Source organism: Cebidichthys violaceus, unplaced genomic scaffold (genome assembly GCF_023349555.1).
Source record: "Cebidichthys violaceus isolate CVI_PGR_0920_01 unplaced genomic scaffold, fCebVio1.0.p SCAF_16, whole genome shotgun sequence".
Classification (NCBI taxonomy): Eukaryota; Metazoa; Chordata; class Actinopteri; order Perciformes; family Stichaeidae; genus Cebidichthys; species Cebidichthys violaceus.
The window spans coordinates 7,297,806-7,316,827 of record NW_027176329.1 but is presented as its reverse complement, the minus strand read 5'-3'; the positions used below and the strand labels follow the sequence as shown (position 1 = coordinate 7,316,827).

At 37.6% G+C, this 19,022-nt stretch overlaps 1 protein-coding gene across 4 annotated transcripts in view; it reads left to right on the top strand.

Annotated features, from left to right (window-relative positions):
* The window catches only part of col16a1 (collagen, type XVI, alpha 1), a 65,305-nt gene that overhangs the window by 41,254 nt on the left and 5,029 nt on the right, over positions 1–19,022 (top strand). For 3 of the 4 annotated variants that reach the window (XM_068710961.1, XM_068710964.1, XM_068710962.1), the window contains 27 exons: positions 573–629; positions 960–1,004; positions 1,155–1,226; positions 1,965–2,018; positions 4,582–4,635; positions 4,871–4,993; positions 5,211–5,252; positions 5,355–5,420; positions 5,530–5,574; positions 7,417–7,461; positions 9,073–9,126; positions 9,220–9,273; positions 9,390–9,443; positions 9,536–9,580; positions 9,692–9,745; positions 9,838–9,873; positions 9,961–10,023; positions 10,111–10,182; positions 10,303–10,356; positions 10,492–10,536; positions 12,838–12,882; positions 13,108–13,161; positions 13,308–13,361; positions 13,463–13,513; positions 13,637–13,726; positions 13,859–13,894; positions 14,007–14,051. In XM_068710961.1, coding sequence (XP_068567062.1) covers positions 573–629; positions 960–1,004; positions 1,155–1,226; positions 1,965–2,018; positions 4,582–4,635; positions 4,871–4,993; positions 5,211–5,252; positions 5,355–5,420; positions 5,530–5,574; positions 7,417–7,461; positions 9,073–9,126; positions 9,220–9,273; positions 9,390–9,443; positions 9,536–9,580; positions 9,692–9,745; positions 9,838–9,873; positions 9,961–10,023; positions 10,111–10,182; positions 10,303–10,356; positions 10,492–10,536; positions 12,838–12,882; positions 13,108–13,161; positions 13,308–13,361; positions 13,463–13,513; positions 13,637–13,726; positions 13,859–13,894; positions 14,007–14,051 — 1,509 coding nt within the window. The remainder of the gene's footprint in view (positions 1–572; positions 630–959; positions 1,005–1,154; positions 1,227–1,964; positions 2,019–4,581; positions 4,636–4,870; positions 4,994–5,210; positions 5,253–5,354; positions 5,421–5,529; positions 5,575–7,416; positions 7,462–9,072; positions 9,127–9,219; positions 9,274–9,389; positions 9,444–9,535; positions 9,581–9,691; positions 9,746–9,837; positions 9,874–9,960; positions 10,024–10,110; positions 10,183–10,302; positions 10,357–10,491; positions 10,537–12,837; positions 12,883–13,107; positions 13,162–13,307; positions 13,362–13,462; positions 13,514–13,636; positions 13,727–13,858; positions 13,895–14,006; positions 14,052–19,022) is intronic. The other variant, XM_068710963.1, reaches the window with a different exon arrangement.

Genomic DNA, 19,022 nt, shown 5'->3' with positions numbered 1-19,022 from the left:
CCGCATTCATCAGAGCCACCAGTCCAGGCTGTCTGACTGGGAGAGATGGAGAAGCGGTGGAGGAGGTGCTTAAGGGTCGGGAGGGTTGTGACATGTGGGACGCAGTTAAAGACGAAAAAAATCGAGAAAAACTAAGAGAATGAATGGCTATGCTGGAGAGCTTATGTGCAGTAAAAAACAGACTTGGATGTTAAAGTAAAGTCGTGAGAGCAGATGTGTAATTGGGTACATCATTGGCTCTTCATTTTACAGATGTTAGGTGAAATACACCTTTCTTTGCCTCATAATACCAACCATTTATTGTATTCTTACACTACATTAAGGTTTGTAGGTAATGTAAGACAAAAGTAGGTAGATAGCATTTCGCCCCCTGCAGTTTTCAATGTCTTTGTGGTGCAAGATTAAGGAAAACTGCACAGAAGAGTCCTGGAAGCTCAAAGTGTTCTGAGTTTTTTTTACACTAACTGGAGTTTTAATGTTGAATGAGGACTAGGTTTGGGAACATGTGCTTAACATTTTGCAAAGAGTTTCACTTCAGCTATTTTATGGGTCTTTTTTTATGTATATTTCAGGGTGAACCAGGAGAGTGCAACTGCATAATACCCGTGCACACAGGCATAGGCGGACCTGTGAGTACACCCCCCCCCCCCCCCCCCCCCCCCACACACACACACACACACACACACACACACACACACAAATAGAGATGTACAATTACTTTAATCTAGAGACGTGTTGTGGTTGTTGTTGAGTTTGAATACACAATGATTTTATTATGACTCCATAGTATTGACTTTTCCATATTGAGAAAAACGTACATTCAAGCTCAGTTATTTTCCCTCTGCATCATTCTGCGCTTTGACATTTGTTGTATTATTCTAAACTTCACACTGTGCACTTTCTGCACATTTTGCAAGTACCAGTGCTGCTGTGATTTTGACTACTTTTTTTCCTTCCAGGGAGCTCCAGGAACTCCAATAAACACATGGCAGCCCGGGCCTCAGGTCTGATCTGTCAGCCAGCAGTCCTGTCTGATAACTTGGGCTTTGTTTGCAAGCTTGTGTTGTTATCTTGCAAAGTTTGTTCACACGATTCTTCATTTGTTTTTGAGTATGAATGTGTGTATCATTTGTGGCCATGTCTTTGTGTTCTAGGGCCCACCAGGACCTCCTGGCCCTCCTGGCCAACCTGGGCCTCAAGGTGTTGTTGGATCAGAAGGAGCACAGGTAAGATAAATGGACAGTAGGACGGTAAGGGCGTCCCTCTCCCCTAACTTCAGTACAGCTGCTCCATCAGCGTGCAATAAACTACAAGCTACTTATGATTTCAGCTTGGGCAACTGGGTTACTTACGAAAGGCAATGCTTTGACATGCTTTGCAACTTGATGGGAAAATACAGTTAATAATATGCATGTAGGAAATGGAGCAACATTATATACTGAATGTGTGTAATAGCTTGGTTTAAAAACGGCTTTGATAATCCAAATCAAAAAGGATAAATGCACTAACCTGTCCAGTGCTTAAAGCTTTAACCCATGTGGGAAGCAACTGAGCAAGCTTTGGGAATATCCGTCAAGACATGAACAGTTATTTGAAGGTCTTAAACATAAATGTAAAAAGAAATATGCAATGCTTATTTAACGAACCAGTTTGACTAATTTCTAGAGTTTGTAATTTGAGCAGACCTTCAAATAAGGTGTTACTATAATCTGTGTTGCGAAATTTAAAGGTGCAGGAAAGACATCAAAAGTGGTGATGGAAGTGGTCATGTCTTTGACAAGGGTACGTTTGTAACAGTGGCTGAATGCAAAATAGTGCTAAGTTTCATAAGACATGTTAAAGAAAGGAACCGGTTTGATCATTTTGACCATGACCCTTTGACTCTGCCTTGACCATTGGTGGAGATGGGAGTGGCCAGCCTTCCATTGGCAACAAACCAGTTCAACCTCAGTTCCTTCTTTCAGGGTATCCCTGGAAACGACGGGATACAGGGGAAACCGGGTTTGCCTGGATTAATCGTAAGTAAAATTAGAGAAATAGGAGGAGAGGTGGCTCTTATCTACTGATTTAAAATCTGGGGCCTTATGTATAAATTATGCAAATGCCCCAAAACAAATTAATGTCAGGAGGTGGTATTTATATACATTTAAAATACCACACTGAGAACTTTTTTTAAATTTACTAATTATTCAGTTGAGTTATTATATGTAACATTTAGGACAACTTTGACTCCATAGTGTAAAAATACTGTAGTACAGTTCATAACAATTATAATCGGGGTATGTGTCAACACCTTTTATTTTTTATTGGGATTTTATTGTATCATTATTGAAGGGGATCATAAATCATGATCATTAAATCATAAACATTGAGCGTGTGCTGCTGTTGCACTGTTAAAGGATGCTCCATGTGTCAGACTAAGGACAGAGCACAACATTAGAAAAGGGTACGTTGATGTCTGTTCATGGAGAACTGTGGGAATGGACATAAGGTTCCTGCATATGTCATAGTGTCTGAGATTTATTACATGAAACATGCAGGCATTTAGCAAACACTATGCATATTCCGAGTTTTAGCCTTTTGTGCATCTGGCCTCAGATCACTTTGAAACTTCAGAAGGTCTCGTGTGTTCTTGTGGCCACAGTCTACTAGTCTGGGCTAGTTTAGTTGAGGTAAGTGGAAGGACAACATCAACGTAGAGAAATAAGGTACAGTTTTGTGAAGTTATCCGTGGATTCTTGTCCTGTATACGGTGTCAGTTTTGTTTCTTTCAAGTCTGCTGATGGCTTAATTTCATTAAAGAAACATCAATGCTGATCTCACGCCAGCACTCAAGGGGAACGTCGCCTTCATCACAGGAATTAAAGTCATAGTGTAATGGAGGAAAGGGAGGCGCTCAGTAAACCACTCTGGAAAATATTTAAGACTGATTGTAGAGAAACTTTGTGTTTATTGATCACACACAAGCGACACCTGTTGAAACATCTACAAACACTTAGTGTGGCCTTAATCTTGGTAGATAAACCCATCGATGTCTCTTTTTCTTCCATGGCTCTGCAGGTATTATGTTACTCAAAGTAGCAGCATAATTCTCAAAAGCCTCAAAAATTGCTTTGTCTCTGAAACGTAACAGTATGTTGCTCGGACAAATCACAAAGTAAGCAATTTACAGATCCCTTTCAGTGTGTCAGACGTGAACATTGCACAGTGACATATAATTATAGAGAACCTTCTGTTTGAGCAGGTCTGTTTCTGCACAAAGCCTTGTGCCCGTAAAACAGCTTGCGGCACAGAATAGCTTTTCTAGCTAATGGCTCCAGTTTGAACAATGTAAAATGGGTTTGTAATGACTTTGAAACCCGGCCAGGTGGTATTGACGGGCCCTCTCAGTGGAAAAGGTCCCACTGTATGATAGGGAGCAGACCGCCTTCCACTGTGAATGTGATTGGGCTTGTGGAGTGAGCAGCTCTATTTCAGAACTCAGCATAAATAGGCAGTGTAACTCCATTGTGGCGTTTGTCTTTCATGTTTTCTTGCACATTTTCAGCATGTGTGTGTGTGTGTACATGTGTGTAAGTACAATATGTGTGGGCAGAGCCACTGATGTGGGTCCGTCCTGCTTTCTTGGTGCAACGTTCTACTCTTTGAATTTAAAACCTTCCTGTTGCAGACTTGAGGTCTCGATAGACTTTAATTTCAGCTTCCCAGCCATTAATTGAAATGGGTACTGATGTTTTTTTTGGTTTGTTTTATTTTTCTTGTATATATCTGCTATGGTTTTGTGTATCAGTTCATATCTGTCATATATCTGTCCTTTTATAAGAATCAAGTACAGCATGTAGTGTCAACACTGCTGAATTCCAAGGTTCCAAAACCTTTTGTTGAAAACTCAGCCTTGTACTACATAGAGCCATAAACAGAGAGTTTGTCATCATGTGTGGTGCAGTGAGCGTGTACTAGGCTTGAGCCACTATATTTTAATGGCAAAATTAACTTTGTAGGGCAAAAGAGAAGTACGGCAGTTCTGAACTGAATACGACTCTTGGATGAGGGGTGAAATATTTTCAATTCTGCAATCTCACTTATTTTTTAATTTGCTGAATGAGATGGTCCTACACAGACATGTTGTGATGCTTTGTACTGTTTTTAAATTTTTTTTTAATTTCCAGTTTGGTGAAGCATCTTGTGTGTAATTTTGACGGACTCAGCAAATTGCAATTGTATACTCTTCTTCTATCTGAATGCCCAAACTGATCCTGGTTAGAAGTAGCATGCAGCATTTAACTGGCACGAGTGTTTTTATCATGTTGAGTCATAAACAACTCAAAATCTATCTCTGTGTAAATGACAGAGGGTTATACAATGAGTTGCATACAATTGGGAAGAGGTGTCGTTACGTACTTTATTGTAACGCTGTCTTTGAACTGTATTTGGAGAGAAACATTAGTAAACTTTGTTTGGGTTTAATCGAATGTGGAAGAAAACAGCTGATTTTGATCATTAGGGTTTCCCCCTAACTATTGTATTTGATGACATAAAGTACATTTTAATTATATTTTAATTTTCCTGCCCCTTCTCTAGAGGCACATTGGACCACACCAGCTGCCTCAAGACTCTACTGGAGGAGAGGGAGATGTAAGTTCACGTGTAACACTGCATTTTGGGGAGTGGGGTTTTATTGTATCTCTATATAGTTTTGCGTGAAAACTCTTGATTAGTGTGTTTGTATATAGATGTGTTTGTATACTACATATATACAGTTTATAAATATGTATATATGCTGTGTGTGTGTGTGTGTGTGTGTGTGTGTGTGTGTGTGTGTGTGTGTGTGTGTGTGTGTGTGTGTGTGTGTGTGTGCTTTACAACGCAGGAGAGCTGTAAAGAAGGGGACTGCTCCCAAGGATCTCCAGGGGTGCAAGGCACAGTTGGTGCCAAGGGAGAAAAAGGAGACCAGGGCAAGCCTGGTGTAACCCCCTTGGACAGCTGTGACAAGGTAAGACTTGGAGGGACCAGGAGTTTTTAGTTGATCCGGAATCATATGAAATGCCACTTAAAGGTTTTCTCACTGTGTTTGTTGTTGTGCTTTGATTAATGCAAAATGGCAATCCCTCATTTTGTATTTGAGTTTTCATGGCTTGATGTGAGTAGCTATCCAACCGGCATATCGTGTCAGCAGTGAGGCATTACTCCAATAACTTGTCTGCTTCCAGTGTTTGGAGAGACTGCAGAGAGAGCAGGCGACACAACCAGTGGTCAGTTGAAATCATTTTTATATTCTAAGGACATGCACAAATAATTTACACGTACAAAATTACACAGAGACGTGAGACGTAATGTATGTCTTTGTCTCATAGAATGACCGAGCGGGAATGCCTGGAGTTCCAGGAACGCCTGGATCACCAGGAATAAGAGGAGAGCCAGTGAGTCTGTCTCACACATGCTGCTAATTTTACTTGATAATTGATGTGCGTCTGTCTTCGTCCAAGTGAAAATGACTCTACAGAGTTTATTTTGTTATCTTTACTACAGGGTATATCAGGAGAAAGAGGCCAAGCTGGAACACCAGGAAACATGGTAAGATTCAGCAACACATCTTTCTCTTATTGAACCATTCCAGACAGCTCAACTTTGACTCCTATGGAGCTCATTCATTGTAGAGAAGTGGACTCTTATTCTGAAATTCTCATCTACTGATTTTTTTAAGTTTCCCAGTACTTTGATGACAACTTTTTCCAACTTACCACTCTGGAAACGTTACTGTCAACTAAAGCTGTTTGAAAACTATGATATGTATTCTAATCCCCTTCCTGTGAAGGAAGAGATTTTTTATTTTTTTATTTTAGTACAGCACCAATGGGTTTTTGTTTCAAAGCTTTAGATTTGAAGTGACTTGAGAGTAGCTTGTGTTTGCCTCTTTCCATGATTTCTTACAGCTCTACTGGTCTCAGTTAAATGATGTAAAATGAGGTTAAACCAGATACACCCGTAGGTCCCCCATTTGGACGCAGAGTACATCAAAACTTAGAGAGTTTTGTGTTAAAAGTAACTGGTAGAGAACCCACGAAGAACGAATATAGTGATGTTATAGTTCTGCAGAAACCTCAGCGTCCTGGGAACAACATGAACTAGGTCACTTCTACATGAGACAAACACATCTCCCATCAGCCAAGCAAACAAATAACAAAATATCATAAATCATACTCGATATGACTGGGACAGACCGGAGAAAAAGGCTGCTACACTCCGTTAGCAACGTGCTACCTACGAACATGCAGCATGAAAAAGCACGAGCGCCTGACGGAGATTACGGACATAGTTTCCATTTCTCTCCCCGGTAAACCATCGCAGAGATATTCAGCTTCGAACACAAAAAGTCACACAGCTTTCATCGAATATTGTACTTACTTTTGGTCGAATCTCAGCGAAAAAATGGAATATCTCCGTACTTCCAACGCATGTTTGTCCAGCTGCTGGTGCTCCGTGTGAATCCGTTCGATTCGTGTCTCTCCGACACTCCTCGGATTCTTGGGAGGGTTGGAAGCTCAGCAAATCAGATTTCAGAGCTGGACCTTTTTGAGCTTTATTGGCTAATAGTGCTGTCAATCATCTAGCTTTCAATTCCAGGCAATTCTATTGGCTCCTACGGTTCAAAGGATGTCTCAATGGTGAAAATCGGAGAAGGGGGGGCTGAGATACAGCCCTGAACAGAGAGTCGAAGCAGGATTTGACCTTAAACTAAATAACTAAAAAGGGCATAGAAAGAGCTTAAAACACTCAAAAAAGGTCCAATCTTCGGTCTATTGATTCAATGAACATCATGAGTGATACATAGAAGTGATATAGAGTGTTTTTGAATTTTAAAAATACTTTTTTATTCAAATATTGGAGTATTTGATCAGTTTTCTAATTTGAAATGCTCTATATTTCATAAATGTTTCACTGTATCTATGTATAGCTGTGTATATAGAGCCTATATCAGTTGTTCTAAGAGCCCAGCATATTAAAAGTCTTGGATACCCATACTTTCCAAAAAACAATACCCTAAAAGTGCTGTTTTTCAAGATCGAGCTTTTGAGTTTTCCAAGTTCTGCTGTGTTCCATCCTTATCTTATGTGAACCAGTAACATGTATTCTGATAGTTCCATGATTTTTCTCATCTCAAAAATATATAAATTTTTTTTTTTTTTTTTTTTTTTTTTTTATACAATTAATTAGGTATTTCTTATCTTTATTCGAGCTGAGGCCTGCAAATAGGCCTCGTTTTTTTAAGCACTGATTTACACACTAGCCGTCTTGCTGTGTTTCATTAATTGTCAGGAACACGTTCAAACCTGCTTGAAGATGTGTCAGTATATTTTATTTCCATTGCTAAGTTATTCTTGTCTAAGGTGTTCTTTCAATGTTTTCTGTCCACAGGGACCTCCCGGTTTCCAAGGTCCTCAGGGCCCATCTGGTCCACCTGTAAGCTTAATGCACACTTCCAACTTCTTTTTTTCCCTCTTCCTCTCTTTTAATCAATGATGAAAGAAGGACTTGCATCATTTAATTAAGTAAATGTATGTAAAAATACTTCAATGCAAGTAAAAAATAGTTAATCATATTTCATAAGCAGTTCAATGGACTTATAGCCTCAAAGGGAAAGTACAAGTTGTTCAAAATAAATCCAAACCAAGGATATATTACATTATTTAATTGTAAATACTGATGTTTCAATCATAAAGGAGAAATCCCTCTTTCATAATTGCAAAGAACTCCTAAAAGAAGATTGAAAACCACTAGTTTAATGATCAACAATGAATTGTATTTTTGAAGATCTTACATATTATTTTAATTATTTAGTTTCTTGTAATGTAGAATCTTAATCTGAAAAGTAAATTGTAACTGTAGCTCCCAAATAAATGAAGTAAAAAGTACAACATTTTCCCTGACATGTAATGAAGTAGAAGTATAATGTAGCATTTGATATAAATAGTAATGTACACCGAAAAATGCAACAGTACTTGTACTTTGTTACTTTCCACTTTGGATTTGAAGACTGTTAAATGGATGAGCTGTGTGACCGCTGCATGGAATCCATTTGCCTACAGAGTAGCACTTATTCGCAAGTGTGTATCTGTTTATGTGTGTGAGGGATAGAAGTGTAACCCTGCTGAGGAATATATTACTCATGTTCGGTGGTGAGGAAGTTACTCACAATGATGAGCTACTAATTTGTTTCTCCTCAGTCTAATCAATCACTAATTACTTTCTCTAAATTACAATCCTCAGTAATCACTCTAATAACTAATATTTCACAGTGAAATTCTTACAATTTTTGGAAGTTTAATTAATTTGTTCTAAAGGAGTAACTCATATTAATACACAGTTAGCTAAACAGCTAATTATCACTCACAGATGCCACCATTTTTAAAACACCCAGCTTTCACTGACATCCTTTTATTCACTCATCAAAGAAAAAGACTTCTTCTCTTCTTCTCTTCCAGCACTTGTGTGTCCTCCGCTTACAGCAGCTGTTGCTAAGCAACAGATCCCACACGCACGTGCATATTAATGTTTATCTCAAAACAACATTCAATATTCACTTAGAATTGAAATGTTTTTGAATTACAGAAGTAAAGTCTGTCTGTGGTTTGATCACAATGTTTTGTTGCTTAGTTAACCCCATGATACTTACTGCAAATTGTCTTTGTTTGTTAGATGAAGAAATAAATGACTTCATGAATTCTGCAGCTTTGAATGAATTTGGAAGAACACAGTAAGGGAGGAAGGGATGAAGAGGGAGGAAAGCAACATTGTATCATTTAAGGGGGGTAAAAAAAAAAATGGAATTCACCGACCAGCTAGGCCGAGCAGGCAACGTTCAGGCTCAGGATATCACCGTCACAGACCTGAATCACCATCCTGAAGCCTGTTAGAGGACAAAATCAAATTTAGTCAGTCCCAATAGGAGACGGCACAGGCCAGTTAGCCGTTTTGTCTCTTTGATATTGACTTGCCTTGTCACCAGGGGAGCATACATATCACATCGTCTCCTTCGTTTTTCTAATTATTCTTCACTCTCATCATTCTCAGGGTCAGAACGGTGAGGCAGGGTCACCTGGCCTCCCAGGAATTAAGGGCGAGCAGGTACGTATCTGCCAATCACTTTCCCTAAAAACCCTAACATGTAGAAAAATAATTTATGTCTAGGTTTGATTGAGTGTATGATCTTGACCTAAGGGCCCTTCGGGGACGCCCGGCTATCCAGGAGCCATGGGACCGCCTGGACTTCCTGTAAGTTACTCTCACCGTCCTCATTATTAAGGAAGTGTGAGAGATTGACAGCAGTCTGAAACTTTAATAGATGGATAGGTGGCTACATTGATTAACTGTCCATTTGTATTTGTCAGGGACTGAAGAGCGAACGTGGGAGCCCAGGAAGCAGTGGTCAGAAAGGGGAATCAGTAAGCCATCCCACTATCAATGTTTTCTACTACACAATGCATCTGCAGTTAATATTTCATATTACCAGCTAACATGTCCGTCCCCTCTGCAGGGTGCTCCTGGTAACCCTGGGTACCAAGGACAGGCTGGCTCCCCGGTTAGCGTTTCATCCTAAACTTTTGCCAGCAATATTTAAAGCCTAGCTTTCCTCATTTATCATCACAAACTTTAATAACTGAGAATAATTTGAGCCAATCTGTGTCTGCAGGGCATTAAAGGAGACTCGGGACCAGCTGGGTCTGTTGGTGCCAAAGGGGATCAGGTGTGTATAACATATACATAAAAATAATAGAAAATTGTGACCTTTTAGAATCAAAAATCCATATTCTTATGTTACTCTTTTTTTATTTCAAGGGTTTCCAAGGACAATCAGGTTTCCCGGGACCACCAGTATGTGAATGTTTTAACTCCTCAATGGCAAATCTTTGCCTTTGGAGTAGTTGTAGTGACTTTCTTTGTTCCTGTGTGTATTTTTAGGGTGCACCAGGTATTGCCGGGAAAACTGGAAGGGAAGGGCTATCTGGGCTGAAAGGTGAAAAAGTGAGTAAAAATCACACATTGAGCTGATTTTTCTGCATCCACAATGATCATGATGAATGATGTAACTAAATATCACTGCTTTCAAAGGGCAATGATGGAACTCAAGGATCTCAGGGACCAACTGGGCCCTCAGGCTCACCAGGCTCCCCTGGGCTGATGGTATATGCATGGTTATATTATTGTATATTATCCACGTTTGACCAATTCCAACATATTCATGAACTGTATAATATTTAGAATTTCATCATTTACACTCTCTGACTGTGTGTGCAATGGAAGGGTCCCCCTGGCATTGAGGGGTTGGATGGAAAAGATGGAAAACCAGGGCTGCGGGTAAGTTACACACAAGCATTCCCACACACACTGAGGTCATGCTATAGTTGCTATAGTTAAATACATGAATAAGTTGGTATAGTTAAATACATGCAACAGTTGACCTTCTGCACTGACTGTTGTTTTCATTGCCAGGGAGAGGCTGGCCCTCCAGGCCCAGCAGGACCACGAGGAATCCCTGTAAGTATCGCCTCTAGATGACCTCATGTGATTTTCCATCTATCCAGCAGTAAACAATGTGGATTAGGTGTGAGAAGTATACTGTGTTTAGCACATACAGAGCACACTATCCAAAGCGGATCTCAATATAGAAAATTATGTATTTTTGTACCAATCTTTATGAATCACTTGTAGCCCTTTTGATTTTGTGTATTATGTATATGTAAGGTTTTAATTCATTATATGACGGAATCTGTTTCTTCCTTTTTTTTTAGCCATGCTAGTTGCAAGACTTTTCCTCTAACCCCACCATGAGGTTAAAGTGTGTCTTTTTGAGTAAATTGTCTTACCAATTATTGGATGGATTGCCATGAAGTTTGGTACATCATCAAGTCAGATATTTAGTTTGTCCAGAACATTGGTTTATTATCAAATACCTGAAAAATGGTTACATTTCCATCAGCCTTGGTTGTATTTGGTTGTGCTTTGTGTTAAGATGTTAGCATGCTAACATCTTAAACTAAGATCTGTTTATATTTAGCTCAAAGTCTAAATACAACCTCACGGAACCGTTATCATTACTCTAATTTGTGTTAAAACTTATGCAACTTCGTCGTTATTTTTCACATACAGCAACTTGTTTTGGTAGAAACAACCCGGGAGACATGCTTTTTATACAATGATTAGAAGTGCATTGCCATGGCTCACCTTGGCAAACTAGTATGCAAATCAGCCTGCATAACTAAACCTTTTCTCATTGAAAACTGAAGCTCTTAATGGAGAGATGGATTGCCAACGATGGATGAATTTATTGTGCTTTTGAGATTGTGACTTGCAAACGCAACATATGACGTATAATACCAAGTATCACAATCGATATAGCGCCCCCTAGGCAGACCCACTCGCCACATTTATGCCAATAACGTTTTGAAAAATGAATTCAATGCTAACACCCGTTAGCTCAGGAGATCGCTAGCGACCAGATGGTCACAGCCATTTTTTTCCACATTCCGCTACGACACAGCCTCGCACAAAACAAAGCCATCATCATAATCCGCATAATCGATCACATCATAAACCAGCTCCTTACTTTGAGATGTTCTGCAGCAAAAAAAAAAAATGAATCCGTTCATGTTTACTGTCTGTTATCTGTTCAGCGCTTCCCCCTCTGTGTGAATTCAAAGCTGGCGCTGCCGTCGTGTGCCTGCTAGCGGAAGGGGCAAGGTTATACGTCTCAGCAAATCGGATTTGAGAAATTTGACACTCGGGTAGTTTTTTATTCTGATTGGCTAACGGATTCTGTCAATCAAAGTCACGTTGAGTTGTTTCAGCAGAGCAGGCTGTGACGCGTCTATGGAAGGCTCATTGGGTCAAATCGGCCCTTCACACAGGCTGAAAGGCCCTGGAAGACAAAAAAACTGGAATTCAGACGATAAAATCCCATGGATGACAAACATTAACAGTCTCAGAGAGGATCCAGGCTCTCAAAATGATGCCAAACTGCTGCATATGGATAGATTGAACACTATTAGTGATAAAAGAAGTGAAATATATAATTATATAGTATATAAAATTACAATGAAACAGCTGGAACAAAATTACATTTTGGTTGACCTTGTTTGACCTCTCTGTACTAGATCAAGATGTTCTAGATTATCAAAGTAAAAATTTGTTTAGAGACCCTCAACATATAGTTCTATGATCTGGGAGAGCTTGAAAGCTCGTATCTACATGATTTCTAATAAAGAAATATCCTGAAATTGCTTTTTTTTCCAGTCGAAAGTTAGAATTTTAAATTTGTGCTGTGTGCCATCTTAATTTACTCTTAACCAGTAAGATATATATACTGATATTTACACATATCACATCTCACAAGTGTTAGGGTTATTTTAATACCAAAAGTATTAAAATACCCCTTACAGTTGCAACGCTACACTCATTATCGTATGGGTATGCTATTTTCGAGCTGAGGGCCTAAAAATCGGTCTAGGGTCCAAAAGGTTGTAACTCCTGACTCATGTATGTGCAATCATTACTGAGTCTTCTAAGCTTGCCATCTTATTCTAAGATCTTCTAACATCTTCGAGGGATAGTGAGTCCACACGCTGTAGTCAGCGCCAGTGAATAAAGGAGTAGCTGCCTATCGACCTCCCTTCTCTTTCTTTTTTTATTTATCTCACTCACCTTCTGTATCTCAGTTTGTGTTCTACCCAAGAGCAGGTGTTCGGGATTTCAAAGACCTGCCTGCCTGTTCTTTGGCAGCCTCGACTTTGTGAATTTTGATACTGTACTAATCGCATTCTCTCTGATGTCTCTCCTCAGGGATTCAAAGGGAAAAGTGGCCATGCTGGCTTCCCTGGACAGAAGGTTAGTTGCTTTACCATCACACTATGTCTATCTGTTTGTCTAATTGCCATTGCAACGCTCCTGCTGCTTGTGTGTTAGGCCAAATTGTTTTACCAAACTGATAATAACTTTCATGACACAACTCTGGGTGTTATTATTTTGCTACCTGATTGTTTTTAGTCTAGTAGAAGAGAATTCCACTCATGCTTCCTCTATTACCTTTTCATTACTTTCTCATTCCTTCAGGGTGAAGCTGGACCTTCAGGTCCACCTGGACCACCAGGCAGAGTGGGACACGAGGTCAGTGTTTTTGCTTTCTTTCTGGATTTTGAGAAAGATTAAAGCACAAATCAATCATCTGTGCATACAAGCAGAATGCAGGAGTAGATAAATCAAAGCCAGTGTCACCCTGGAGATTTATAAAGCTCAATCTGTGACCTTTCCAGGGTGATCCTGGTACCCCAGGAGCTCCGGGACGACCTGGACCCTCTGGCCACGTTGTAAGTTCACTGTCCTTTTCTGCTGTACATGCATGTTCAGTTGAAATTGTAATATGTTAGTGTGTTAATCTTCAATAATGTGTGTTTACTATTCTCATTAGGGTTCTACGGGTCCAGCTGGACCACCAGGACCTCCGGGTCCATCAGGACTGGTATGCAAAATGTTGTGAAACATATGACCTTTAATTTAATGTGTTGTTTTATAGGCCATGTTGTTTGTGTGCTAAAGTGCGAACAATAGAAGATAATCTGAATCCTCCATTTTCCCTTTGTAGGGTGTAAAAGGAGACAAGGGCCAAGCTGGTGAGAGGGGTCTTCCAGGGATGGGAGGAGCCCCAGGACCACCCGGGCACCCTGGCTCCATGGTTAATACCTCTCAACTTGTGTCTACATCCAAATTTGTCGCCCAGAAATGTAATCAAATATCATTGTAGCTGCTGCCATGTCAAGATATCTTTCTTAACTTTTTTTTTCTCTGCTATGACTTTGGCTTTTAGGGAGAACCAGGCAGCGATGGTGCAGCTGGTAAAGATGTGAGTAATGTTTTGGTGTGATGTTTGTTCCCATTAAAATATAATGGGGAGAGATTAATGTGGTGATATGCAGTTTTCAATTGCTTTTATGGATCTTTGTCTGTTTTGAAAGGGAGTGGGCGGCCTACCAGGGGACAACGGGCAGCCAGGTCAAAAGGTAAGAGCTGACTCGGAGTGTTACAGTTACAGTAAATTATGAGTGTGAGTGTGTGTGTGTGTGTGTGTGTGTGTGTGTGTGTGTGTGTGTGTTTGTGTGTGTGTGTGTGTTCAAACAGAGCAAAAACCGTCCATTGCCCCTGTAGACCATCTAAATGCAGAGAGATGGTCCCTTTTTCTGTTACTTTTAGCTCATGGCAACTTAGGCCAGAGCACTATGGTGCTGAACACGCTAACTCTCTCCTTTTCTGCCCACTCAGCACCCGCACTTAACACAGTCATCAGTTCACTAACCCTCCGACCCTCCCACTGACACCCTCCTTCCTGCTTACCTCACTTCACCCTTCTCCAAACTGGCAGCCGGCCGTCTGCTAGCCCTCTCTAGCTGTAGAGTGTGTTGGATCTCTCCATAGACACAGGCTTACAGTACTGAAGGTGGATGCAGTGATAAAGTTATTCTCTGCCTCTGGGATAATGCTATTAAGCCTGAGGGGAGATGCTAGATGAGGCTATTTGTCAAGCTGACAGGATGGCATTGTCATGGTTTTAGCTGCACAGAAGAGGAGAACAGGGGAGAAATCCAAAGAACGGACTCCTCTATTCTTCTTCCTCCTCTCTATTTCAAGAGCCGCTTGTCTGTCGGTGATGTGTAAACATTAGACGTCCATTATGGGCTGCTTTGTGCTTGATAAATCACTGTCGCTAATGTAGAAGGGCTGTTTTTTGAGAGCATTTAAACAAGCTGAATGGTGGGTTCAGTTGTGTGGAAAGTGATATAGACGTATCCAAAAGCTCTGTGAGACGGCTTGCTTCTTCTCTGAAATAGGGGTGAAAATAATATCATATATTTCTCATATTCAGAAAAATAAGTATACTTTTTTATTTTAAAGCTTTTAACTTTAAAGAAGAAAAGGCCATTTAAAGAAGAACATAATAGTTGACTATTTGTTTTGTGGCTTCGATTAAGATTGGTAGGATGCCATCTCTTTTTTAAATGTGAACCTAATGCCTGAAGACGGTTAGCTTAGCTTAGTGCAAAGAGTAGCAACACCGTGAAACAGCTAGTTAGCTAAAAGACAATTATAGTCGACCATTTACTTTGATTCTTTACGATAGATGAGAAAGTTGATTCTCAAATATGTCCGTTAAAAATGAATTTATACAACTTATTTTTTATCTTATCTTTTTTTACACTTAAGTTTAAAAGCTTTTTAAAAACTTTTTTTGACATACCATTCAATTACTTTTTTCAACATACTATACTAAGACTTTTTTGACATACTATATATTTTTTTATAGTGAAACACTATACTATGACTTTTTTTTCGACATGCAATACTATGACTTTTATTTTGACACACTATACTATTGCTTTTTTTCAACTTTTTTTAACAAACTATACTATGACTTTTTTTACATAGTTATACTATGGCTTATTTTTCAACTTGTTTTGACATGCAATACTATGACCTTTATTTTGACATACTATACTATGACATTTATTTTGACATGCTATACTATGGCTTATTTTTCAACATACTATACTATGACTTTTATTTTGACATGCTATACTATAACTTTTTTCAACATACTATACTATGACTTTTATTTACGTTTTTCGACATACTATACTATATATTTTTTTGTTTGCGAAATACTATACAATGACTTTATTTCGACATACTATACTATTGATTTTTTTACTTTTTTTGACAAACTATACTATGACCTTTTTTTTCATAGCTTATTTTTATTTACATGGCTTATTTTTCAACTTGTTTTGACATACTTTATGTGACACACAATATTATGACTTTTATTTTGACATGCTATACTATGACATTTATTTTGACATGCTATACAATGGCATATTTTTCAACATACTATACTATGACTTTTATTTTGACATGCTATACTATAATTTTTTGCGAAATACTATACAATGACTTTTATTTCGACATACTATACTATTGCTTTTTTCAACTTTTTTTGACAAACTATACTATGACTTTTTTTTACATAGTTATACTATGGCTTATTCTATAGAATGTCAAAATAAAAGTCATAGTATAGTATGTCGAAAAAAGTTGAAAAAAAAGTCATAATATAGAATGTCGAATTAAAAGTCATAATACTATGACTTTTAATTCGACATTCTATACTTTGACTTTTTTTGACACAATATTATGACTTTTATTTTAACATGCTATACTATGACATTTATTTTGACATTCTATACTATGACTTTTATTTCGACATACTTATACTATGGTTTATTTTTCAACTTTTTTCGACATACTATACAATGACTTTTTTTAAAATTTTGACTTTTTTATTTTTCAACGTACTATATTATGACTTATTTCGACATACTTGTACTATGTATTATTTTTCAACTTTTTTTGACATACTATGACTTTTATTTCGACATACTATACTAAGACTTTTTTCATGCATACTATGCTATTACTATTGCTTTTTTTGACAAACTATACTTTGACTTTTTTCAACATACTATACTATGACTTTTTTTTTTACATACTATACTATGATTTTTTTGACACACAATATTATAACATTTATTTTGACACGCTATACTATGACATTTATTTTGACATGCTATACTATGGCTTATTTTTCAACTTTTTTCGACATACTATACAATTACTTGTTTTTTAAAATTTCAACATACTATGACTTTTATTTTGACATTCTTATACTATGGCTTATTTAAAAAAATGTTTTGACATACTATATGTGGTGGTGTGAGACCTCTCCTTGCAGGAGGCCGCAGACCTCTCACTCTGATGTTGTTTGAGCAACGAAGTCACGGCAGGAAAAAATCAGCTGGATCCGGCTTACAATAAAAAAGCATTTAATAATTCACAGATGCTAAAAGACAGTTACAAACTGAATTACACTATCGATAGTAAGGATTCGCGAAACCGAGCTCAAACACTCCCTGATGATTATACTTTTATGATTTAACACTTCTTCAAATAAACATGTTAGAACATTATATCCACCACTAGATGTGCTTATTAAACTTACTAACATTGCTTTTTAACTTTAAATTCCTCACATATACTATGACTTTTATTTCAAATTACTATACTAAGACTTTTTTCATGCATACTATGCTATGACTTTTTTCGACATACTATACTATGACTTTTATTAACATACTATACTATGACTTTTATTTACATTTTTCAACATACTATACTATATATATATTTTCTTTAGCAAAATACTATACTATGAATTTTATTTCGACATACTATACTAAGACTTTTACTCTGACTTTTATTTCGACATACTTATACTAATTAATTGTTTTTAAATCTCCTTTTCTTTTGCATTATGTTTTGATGCTTTTAATGGTTTTATGTGAAGCACTTTGAATTGCCTTGTTGTTGAAATGTGCTATACAAATAAACTTGCCTTGCCTTACTATGGCTTATTTTTCAACTTTTTTCGACATACTATACTATAACTTTTTTTTAATTTTGAAATACTATACAATGACTTTTTTAAATTTTGACATACTATACTATGACTTTTTTAATTTTTCGACATACTATATTATGACTTTTATTTCGACATACTTGTACTATGGATTATTTTTCAACTTTTTTTGACATACTATACTATGACTTTTTTTCATGCATACTATGCTATGACTTAAATTTTAAGTTTTAAAGCATTTCTAGTGCTATGACTTTTTTTTTCTTTTTACATGTTTCGACTATACTATGTCACTATACTGTGACGTTTTTTTGACACACTATACTATGACTTAAAAAAAAATAACTTTTCTTTTTTACTTTTTTTCAACATTACTTTTTTCAACATGACCTTTCATACTCTTTTTTAACATACTATACTTTGTCCTTTTGGACTTTTTTGGACATGCTATACTAAAATTAAGACAGTCTAGATAGCCAATGACTTTTTAAAACTTTTTATGACACACTATACTTTCACATTTTTAATGACTTTTTTTCAACATTTTTGTGAAATGCTCCACCCTTTTTGGCCTACTTCACCATCATACATTTGTCCCAGTTTTATTAAATATTATATTATGACTTTCTCTGACATTTATTATCAAATACTATACTATGAATTTTTGTATGACTATTATCAAAGCCTGTTTCTTAGAGTGGACAACAAATGGAGACACATGGGTAGACTATGTATTAACCATATTACACCAACCATATTAACATAATGAAATCAAGGCAATCAAATACATTGGAGGACTCTGTCAAATCATTAGTGGATGAGGAAAAATGTGATGCATGGATGTTGTGTTGTAAAAACACGTTCAAATAACACAAATGGCAAAGCAGTGTGATAAGGGGAGATCTGCCAACACAGGTCTGCTGCTCTCGGGCTTTTATGCTTTGTGCATACCTGGCCCAGTTGTGTCCTGTGTCCCCGAATCTTTTCTAATCAGATCTGCAGCACTGACATGTTCATGGTATTCTATTGTAAGACATTTTCTGTAACATTGCTATGCTATGACTTTTTATGACGATTTTTTTATACCATACTACACCATGACTTTATGACATACTATGACCTTTTTTCATTACAGATTATACTATGGCATTTTTTGTGAAATACTATATAGTATTAGCATTTTTTACATACAATTCAATTACTATTTTTGGACAAACTACTTTCACAGCCCTGTACTTAACGTGGACGAAAAAGGGAGCCACAAACAAGGTAATCAAATTGATGGGAGGAATATGTAAAGTCAGTATTGTAGAGTGTAAAAATGTGCTGCATGGATGTTATGCTGTAAAAACAAGAGAAAAGCCACAACGCAAAGATGTGTGATGAGAAGAGATCTGCCCACACAGGACTGCTGATGCTTTTGTGCCTGTTACATACTGGGCCAGGTGTGTCCCGTGCCCCTGATTACTCTTCAGATTCAGGTCTGCAGCCCTGAAGAGACAAA